The sequence below is a fragment of the Nannobrachium achirus genome, assembly GCF_963921795.1.
Source record: "Nannobrachium achirus genome assembly, chromosome: 15".
Lineage (NCBI taxonomy): Eukaryota > Metazoa > Chordata > Actinopteri > Myctophiformes > Myctophidae > Nannobrachium > Nannobrachium achirus.
This window is the reverse complement of record NC_137822.1, coordinates 16,771,529-16,781,439: the sequence shown is the minus strand read 5'-3', so window position 1 is coordinate 16,781,439 and position 9,911 is coordinate 16,771,529. Positions and strand designations below refer to the sequence as shown.

At 45.5% G+C, this 9,911-nt stretch overlaps 1 protein-coding gene across 1 annotated transcript in view; it reads right to left on the bottom strand.

Moving 5' to 3' along the window:
- The window catches only part of glis3 (GLIS family zinc finger 3), a gene marked incomplete at both ends in the record, with an annotated part of 23,009 nt that extends 14,937 nt beyond the window's left edge, over positions 1-8,072 (bottom strand). Inside the window, 3 exons of the mRNA XM_080743433.1 lie at positions 3,427-4,570; positions 4,706-4,904; positions 7,682-8,072. Coding sequence (XP_080599559.1) covers positions 3,427-4,570; positions 4,706-4,904; positions 7,682-8,072 — 1,734 coding nt within the window. The remainder of the gene's footprint in view (positions 1-3,426; positions 4,571-4,705; positions 4,905-7,681) is intronic.
- Between the last annotated feature and the right edge of the window lie 1,839 nt (positions 8,073-9,911).

Sequence of the window (9,911 nt, the reverse complement as noted above, 5' to 3'; positions counted from 1 at the left end):
TTGGTACAAAAGGTCGCCTGTAGAGTGTGAGTGTGGTTAATATTTGACTGGCAAATGAAGAATGGTTGGTCTTACACATCTAAGAATAAAATGTGTTCCCAGTCGGCTCAAGGAACAGAAAGAGTGCTCTCTTTCACCTAAACGTAATTTGTATATTCTGAGATCATCAGTTCACTTTAGATGGGCATTCAGCAACTTTATTTGAATAGAAAACTAACAATACTCAAGGGTACAAAACGATCAGGACTGTAAACTCCCCATATTTCATACATTTATTAACATCGGTTTGTGTCACACCGATCTTGGGGGCTTACTTTTCAGAGTGTGGATATCATTTGGGTTTTCAAACTTTTTTGACTCAGGGCACCCCTGTAAATAACCTTTTCATCACGGCACCCCTGAGTTACACTGTTCATTTTTAGAATCTTACATCATATTGGAGAAAAATCTGTTTCCAGCAGAACTGACTGAAAATAACGTTATACTTGACATTTAACCACTTGAACCCCAGCATGCCTATTCTGGGGGGAAGGTTCACCAAAAATAGCTTGTGAGCTTGTAGATCTGCTATTTTTGGTGAAGAGAGTTGTCGTAGATAGAAAAATAACTCAAGTACAGAGCAAATCAGGTCTGTTTTACTAACATAGTGAAGTGATATTGATGTAGTGATATTGATGAATTCCAAATATTATAAAATTATCTCGCGGCACTCCTGGACTGGTATCACAGCACCCCAGGGTGCCCCGTCACCCACTTTGAAACCCCTGTACTAGATGCCTTCTTTTTGTAACTATGTTCAGGCCTTCACATATAGATTTTCAGGCTATTTTCCGGCCTGGCAACCTAATTTAAAGTTCTCTAAAATTTTGGTATGTTACATTTATGACGCCCACCGTCTAAATACTGTAGAGATATTTCAGGCCACAATGCAGCCTTCAAATATAGGGATATATATGAATATATGGACACCGTCCACTCACCAACAAGGCAATTTCAATTCTAAGGATTACTTCTTTACCATGCATATGAACCCATTTGGTTGGGATGTGCACATCATCTCTATATGATATTGTGTGGTACCTCACAAACGACCTACCGTATAGGCCAAATTTATATCACCAATATTAATAATAACAACTACTTTATACATATATAAATATTGGTAATAATTTGTTGCCTGGTGAATCACCTTCCCAGACAAATAAATCCCAAAACACACCAGAGGCAGGCCCATTAATAAACCGCTTTCGATTAATTTAACTGAAAGCGTTTGGCTACAGAACCAGACCAGAGTAACGCCAGTCTAGGGGGCATCACCTTCCCAGAACAAGGGCCAAGTTTGTCAGAGGATGACCTGGCAGACACTCTCCTGCTGACAGGGCCAGGGGCAGCTGGATGGTCCTCGGAGAGACGGGAAACCAACTGGGGCCCTGCCAGATCTGAAGTGCTAGTCTGCATTTGTGCTGATTTAATAACTACATCATTTAGTTAACTGCCATGTCAGTTTCACAGTTCCACTAATTAGCCCATATTTAGGACAAGCCATATTTACATTTTAACTTTTAAGTTGAATTGTGTGGTGCGCCTTATGAAGACAATAACCCTGTACAAAATTGCGCGCACGCACACACACACACACACACACACACACAGGTTATCTATGTTGTTGTTGCCTACCCCCTGACCACTTCTAAAGCATGTTGTCAAAATCTTTCCTGGTTCTAAGCTTCAGCCTCCCCAAGCTCCTGCCAGATCTGTCGAAACACCCTGGCACCCTCGCTCTTTAGAATCTGTTCGCCCCCTCTCACATACTCCATTACAGTGTTATGGCAGCTTTTCCAGCACACGATGACTTCTTTTTTTTTTTTTTATAATTTTTATCCCACAATTTTGTAACCCATTTTTTCACCCAGTGCCAAATGCCTATGTAATCCTGGGCTCTGCTCTCCCTCTGCCAACCTGGGGAGGCAACGGACTGACCTCATGCTTCCTTCTATGCATGAGGAGTCCAAGTTGCTTCTTTTCACCCGACAGTGGAGATTTCCCTGGTTTGGACGTAGCGCGTGGAAGGAACACGTTATTCCAACCAGTTCCTTTCCCCTCCATCAGGCGCCCCGGCTGGCCAGGGGGAGGCATTATTGAGACCAGGATTACGTGCATGTTTTTGTGAGGGTATCAACCCTAGGAGACACGGGGAGAACATGCAAACTCCACACAGAAAGGCCCTATCGCCAACCCCACCTAGGGTGTGGGCGCTGATGACGCGGAGGAGGAACACGCCGCCAGCGCCCACAGCGTCCCCCGGCGGGAAACGAACCCAGGACCTTCTAGCTGTGAGGCGAAGCGCTAACCACTGCGCCACCGTGCCCCCAGCACACAATGACTTCTGCACGGCACTTCAGCTGAACGGCCATTAAAGCGATCTGTATCCATGAGTGAAACAACCAATATACAGTAATTAGGTAGAACATTTAAACTAACTACATCGTAACTTGGCTAAACTGAAAATGTGAGCATGTGTGACATGTTTTGACAAGGGATTGGGAGTCTGGGGGAGGTGCTGGTGGGAGGAGGAGAACTGGCTTGTATTTGAGCGGTTGCACACCGTCTCCTATGCGTGACTGCGTCTGTATGTTTGTATGTAACTATTAACTTTGTCTGTAGCATGAGCTGCAATACCACTGGGTGACCAAGTGCCACTGTTGAGCAGCCCAGCCGCACGCACGTGCACGCACGCACGCACGTGCACGCACGCACGCACGCACGCACGCACGCACGCACGCACGCACGCACGCACACACACACACACACACACACACACACACACACACACACACACACACACACACAGGGTATAACGTAATGAAATGAACTGCTCAAATCCACCACTCACTTCAAACTGGGTTCGATTTTTTGTCATTCCCCTGGTTTATCAGTGGGTGATAGATGCAGTGAACACAAACTGTAGCCACCTTTGGGACATACCTTTTTTGAGCGGTGGTCACAACGCTCCTATACGTGGCCGTGTGTGTGGGTCTGTCTGTCTGTCTGTCTGTCTGTCTGTCTGTCTGTATGCGTGTCTGTATGTAGCCTACAGTACCTTTTGTGACCACACATGTTAAGGGAGGGGCGCTGTTGTTCAGGCCAGGCCAGACATCCACACACACACACACACACACACACACACACACACACACACACACACACACACACACACACACACACACACAATACACACAATATATATATATTTGTTTTGCTGTTGCGCAGCAGAGGCTCAAAGGCTGTTTTTGTAAAAAGAAAACACTGAAAACTGCACTCAGGTCTTCATGAATCTCTCTACTATGGTCTATAGAAAGTATACACATTGTGTGTAAGATAAATGCATGAAAAGACACAGCAAAGGGCATGTATAATGACGGGTACCGTGCACTTGTTGGGTTTCTCTCCTGAATGGACCCTCATGTGGATGAGAAGCTTGTACCGCGCGTTGAAAGGCTTGAATCTGCGTGGGCACCCTGCCCAGAAGCATGTGAACTCCTCACCTTTGCGCTGGTCAACATGAACCTTTTCTATGTGCCTTACCAACTCCTCCTTTTGGTCACAGACAGCACTGCAGTCCAACCATCTACAGCCATGCCCTCCATAGTCCTCCAGCTCTCCTTCCTCTTCCTCCAGCATTGGAATTTGGGGCAAGACGCTGACCCCATGTCTGAGAACATGGGACAGAGGGTTATGGGACGGGGTCTGCTTCTGTCTGTGATGCCTGTTGAAGTAAAGGTTTTGGTGGGCGTGGTAGGGCGGCGGCGGGCCCTGGGGGGGAGGAGGTGATGATCGTATAACCGTTGACAGTGCCGGTTGTAACTGTAGCAAGGGCTGCAGGTTGTTGGTAGGCTCCGGGCGCTGCACCACCATTACCCCTTCCACTGGGAGACGCTGATGTTCCACCACCATGTTAGCCATCTGGCTCTCCAGAGCGCCACCTTCCTCCAGCCTCTGCATGCGGTCACACTCTGCCCCAGACTGGGCCTCTGTCAGCGGTGGCAGGGCCATCAGAGACCCTGGGAGGCTGCGGGCGTTGGCCTGGGGAATACAACGGCCCCTCACACCCAGGAAGTGACCGTAGACCTCGGGTTGCACAGGCGAGCTGGTGGAGTGCGAGGCCGGAGAGCTCCGGGAGCCGTTGATGTAAGCCACCAGCGAGGTAGGTGAGGTGCGTATGATGGAGTTGAAATCAATGCCCATGACATCTGATAAAGGGGACGAGGAGAGGGCTCGCTTCTTGGAACGCGACGATTGTTTGGGGCTACCAGAATCGCCCGTAAAGAGGTAGGAAGGCAGGGAGGCGGAGTTGCTGGTGCCGCCTGACACGGTTGTACCAGACATGGCAGTGCCTGGGGAAAAGCTGAAATGTTCTCCGCCCTCACTGGCCTGGGTGTAGCTTTGGGGTGGCCCTAGAGGAGGAAGGATGCGATAGCCATAGGTCCAGTCCTGTCTGCCGCTCAACATGGACTGTGTTTCAGCTATACTGAGGGTAGTGGATGCTAGAGATTCTCTGGACATCAAGGATCTGAAATACAGGCAGTTGCAGTGTTTAATGACCACATCAAATACACTGCAGATGGAGTGTGCATGGTTATTATCACAAAAGATAATGCCTGATTTATACTTGGTTGAGAATAAATCATCCTTAAGTCTTACCCACCTGGCATCAGTGTGTGGTAGAGGAACACCTTGTGGATGTACGGTGGCGTGCGTTGCCGGCGGACCTGATGTAAAATGTTGGCCAGGTCCCTGTGATGCTGGACCCATACTCTGGACAACCATGGGACTACAGGAAACCCTTAAATTAGCACTGGCTGGCTGGCCAAACACCTTCATGGAAGGCCCTGGAGGGAAATTACCTGTTGGACCACAAAGGTAAAAGGTTTTCAGATTTTCAGATTAACTAACTCATCTTTCACATGACGGTTTAGGCAGAGTAGTATGAATGACCAGATCTACAGTCATATAAATGTGGCGGAGAGAGTCGCAGCCCCAGCCTGAAGCCTCAAAAGTCTAGTATCTGCTCTCGTTCCATAGGGATATCCCTTTGGAGTGATGGTTAAGATATTGGACTCTCACGCGGGAGACCCGGGTTCGAAGCCGGGTGGGGAGGTTCGGATCACCTCCGTTACATTGGTGCCGTGACACGGATTCAGGCTTCCCCGTAGGAGGAGGTCAAAGGGGGGTGAGTGTGGCGGAGAGAGTCGCAGCCCCAGCCTGAAGCCTCAAAAGTCTAGTATCTGCCCTCGTTCCATAGGGATATGCCTTTGGAGTGATGGTTAAGATATTGGACTTTCACACGGGGTGGGGAGGTTTGGATCACCTCCGTTACATAAATACCAGGCTATTTGTAGTGGTGGTGACGGAAACTGCTTTACCCCGTTAAGACATGAGGCCGATTCTACGAATGCCCTCTAAATCCAGAATCCAAAAACGTATATTGCTATATCAATGGTTCTCATACTTTTTCATGTCAAGGACCCCCAAAATGATGTATTTGGCCACCGTCACCTAGCCTAGTAAACTAGACTCCTCCTGCCTTCTGATTCAAGGAGTCTGGTTTACAAGGCTAACCGTCACCGACCACCATCTCAAGATAAGTTGTTCCTGGGACGCCCAGAAGCAAAGATTTTAGTTAAAAATAGTCAAATATTTGCACGAAGTGACGCGCTATGAGCTTGCGTATATGCTATTTTTGAAGTATAAAATAATCTAAAATGACACAGGATGCTTTCCCAGTTTTGATGAGTTAAAAAACAAAAGAACTGTAACACACCAGTACCGTGACAAAATTTAAATTTGCTTTTAAAAACACTGAGGATTGTATTTTTCCAAACAAACTGACACACTGTTGCCTATTAATTCCCACTGCCAATGATCTAACCATTCAGCTAAATCTGATGACATAGAAGATTAGTTTAAACAATATTAGTCATTTAAATAAGTGTATAAATATTAATATTTCTTGACCGAATTATCACTAGCTCCATATTTTGTCAAGGTCTCAAACTGGGAACAGACTAAGATGTTATTGTTGGCAAATGAGCACTTACCGGTACATATTTTGAGATTCACACAACTCTGGTTACATAACAATGACCTGACAAGGGGGCATGCCATAATACAAACCAAACCACAAATGTTACTAGGGCCCAAGGTGGAGGGGCCCTAGTAAATTTAGCTATTGAAAAATAGCAGATATACAAGCTCACAGCGCGGCAACGAGTGCCGCGCTGCGAGCTTGTAGATCTGCTATTTTTGAAAAGTCGTGAAAATGTGTGCAAATCTTTGAATATGTATTTTTAAGCGAACATTTGTAACTCAAATTTTGCTTCCGGATGGGTCCCTGGAACTAAATATTTTGAGATGGGGGTCCGTGGCCAAATTCATATCATTTTGGGGGAATCCTTCACATCAAAAAGTTTGAGCATCACTGACACATGGAAACATGGGTTTCTTGCACACATTTTATACAATTTTTCAAAAATAGCAGATCTACAAGCTTGCAGCGCGGCACTCGGTGCCGCGCTGTGAGCTTGTATATCTGCTATTTTTCAATAGTTAACATTCATGGGGGGCCCGCAGTGGATCCTTGTACCCAGGGCCCAGAATTTGGTGTGACGCCCCTGTTTGTGTGGTTCACCAGAGGCTTGCAGACTGCTGAATTCACCGTACAGATCTGGGCAGACCAGAGAAGCTTTCTGCTCTGTTAATCACTAATGAGCTTTTCTCCTCTTTCTGCTTCTCCTCTGTTGAAAATGTAGGGACAAACTTTATGCTTGGTTAATTATCTATAAATAAGAGGACAAGCAGTTTAGGGAGGAGACTGTAGGCATGGGAGGGCCACATTGAGAGGAAGTGAAGTATGAAGATGTGCATGTAAAGCCTCTATCAGAGTCTAGGGTGAAGAGCTATTCGCTTCACCGCGGTGTAGTTTTCTAGCCATCACCTAAAAATACATAACAAAGCCTAGGTGACAGCTAGGAAACTACAACGCGGTGAAGTGAATAGCTCTTCACTCTGGACTCTGTTAGAGCCTTAAGTCAGCATAGTTTTTGATTGATTGAAGAGTTTATTAGCAGTTTGCAATAGAGAAAGGTACAGTTTCATGACAGCACAAATCACTAGTACAAGGTCAACTAAAAGGAGATCCTAGAAAGCCTTGCGGCTTATTTACACAGGAACCACTTTAAGTATCTCATATAACATTGAAAGACAGAAGGATACAACATAGTACTTTACCTAGGATAACAGCAATTTCAAAAGCAGAAAAAGCATAACATCAATTACAAAGGCATAATAAAAAAGGGGGGGGGTACCTAGTACCTACAGTAGGCCCTACAGGTACAGTATATAGAAAAATGTACACTATGCTGTACAACAAGAGGAAGTAATAGATCTACAAGTTGGTAACAGGAGCTTGTAGCTCACATCTACAAGCTGCAAGTGCAGACATACAAGCTCACAATGTGTTGTGAGCGGGTACATCTGTTCTGAAATTGTTTTACATCTTATATGTACTGTATAGGCCTACGCCAGGTTGGTTGAGTAATGAAATACTGCTCTGTTGATTAGGGTTACACCTGGCTTGACACCCAACTTTGTTTTTAAGTGTCTTTGATGACTGAAGCATTACCTTTGAAACTCTCAGAGAAGCCCTGCAGTCTTGTCTGAATGGCAGTTGTCAGTGTGTTGGAGGGAGGCTGAAGAGCAGACGGATGTTGTTGGCAAGGTGAAGCGCTTGACAAATATGTCTGTTTCCCTGTACTCAACAGCTGCCTACGGAGGCTCAGTGCAGGGAAGACAGCAGCATTCCCACCCAGCTGTCTCCCTGCAGAGGCAGGGGAGTGGATGACGCCTCCTCTGGCTCTATCCATATCTGTGGAAGAGCTAAGGTCGGCCCTTTGGAGAGACGCGCCGCCGTGCACAGGCATCCTGATGGATGGGGACTGGTGCCCTGTCATCATACACAGTGATGGGGGCACGCCACAGGGAGACACCAGGAGCTGGCAGCCTTTTCCATTCATGGCTAAACAGGTCCTCAGAGACAATGTTAAGCCCTGTCAGACGCATTGTAAAAATATACAGAAAGTATCATTAATAAATAAATAAATAGGCCTAATAGTAAAATAAAAAAGTGAAATTAAATAGTAATAGCCTACATTACATTAAATTAGGCTACCTGTAGGCTCTATACCTAATCTTTTATCCTCACATTAGCTGGCTAGCTACATATAAAAAACGGAGAACATATTTATATATAGGCCTAATAATGGACTAAAAAGCCTAGTTTAAAAAAAATTGAGTGTCATAGGCTAATCTAAACAGTTGACAAATCTAGAAATAGGCCTATATATGTAGACCTGACGCTATGTAACAGTTATAGCCTATACGTTTCTAAATGGTCATAATAACGTCAAAAATGCTAGCAGGTTTTAACGGGTTTTAACTCACCAATTAATTATAACGTGACATATCAGATGCATCATGCATGTTGTCGTCGTGCTGCCTGTTGCACTCTAGGCTACTCTGGGACGCACCTCCGTTGTTGTGTCTGTCAGAGTCAGATCAGTTTGTGATACCATGTGAGACCATTGACTGCGTGTGCAGTCACACAGTCCGAAGGAATCACGCCTTTCTGGAATGACGCGTTTGGTTTACACTCCTGGCTGAGTGGCTGTGTCCGACCTCTCTCTTTTCGGCCAGTCTTTTTTCTCGGATTGTACCCTTCTGCCCTTGAATAAACGACCTAATCTGAGTTCGGCGGGATATGTTTTATAATAGTCTACTCTATTATAATTTAGGCCTATATCTGCAAAGTAGGCGAGAGAGAGAGAGAGAGAGAGAGAGAGAGAGAGAGAGAGAGAGAGAGAGAGAGAGAGAGAGAGAGAGAGAGAGAGTAGGCTATAACCCAGTGGTTCTCAAAGTGGATTCCAGGGAAGGTTCCTTCTCTTTATGGGGGTCTTTCTTAATTAAGTCTGTAACTCTGACAATGTAGGCCTACAAATGGAACCAAATGAAGTTGGTTCCATTTGTTCACTGTCAGGGTTAATTAAGGGGAGACCTTGAAATGTAAAGTTTGAGAAACACTGGCATAGGCCTACCCTGTGCTGTGAATGATGTCTATAGTGTCTACCAATCTGGCTAGCTAGCCATCGTCAAAGAAAAGGTCTGTCCTTTTCAGTTTGTCTTCGAGAGACTCGAAGTGTCTACTAGGCCTATAATGAACTATTCCACCCTTATGAACTTCCTCCACCTACTGGTGACATCGCCACACTGCACTTCGAAAGAATACACAGTAGGCTAATATGACTGTAGGCCTACTGTTGAGGCCAACTTATTTTCCTCATATTTGGTAGGCCGCCTAACCTACATGTTTTGAAAAAGTAACCCTTGAAAAAGTTATTCAACAGATTACATGCTATAATATCCACTGTAAACCGACGATAATGAAAACGTTACTTGGGATTAAAATTCTGTAATATATGTATTTAACACACATAATCCACAGTAGGCTACTAATGCAAACGACCACGAATATGATCAGTTTTAACATTATTATTGAGAGTCAAAGATACTGATGATTTGTATTAATTACATTACAACGTTTGAAAAAACAAACAAGGCAACAAATACCATCACAACTTGTAGGCTATACAAGGCAAAAAAATAACGCACAGCTCGCTCATATCTGCATAGGCCACGCCCCCACAGCTCGCTCTGCAGCGTCTAGCAGATTACCAAGCATGTTTAGGAGTAGAGCGCGCACAGGCAAAAAAAAAACAAAAAAACACTTCCGCTCACCCAGCAGGCAAATGCCCGCCCCTCACCCAGCAGGCAAATGCCACGCCCCTCACGGGATCCGC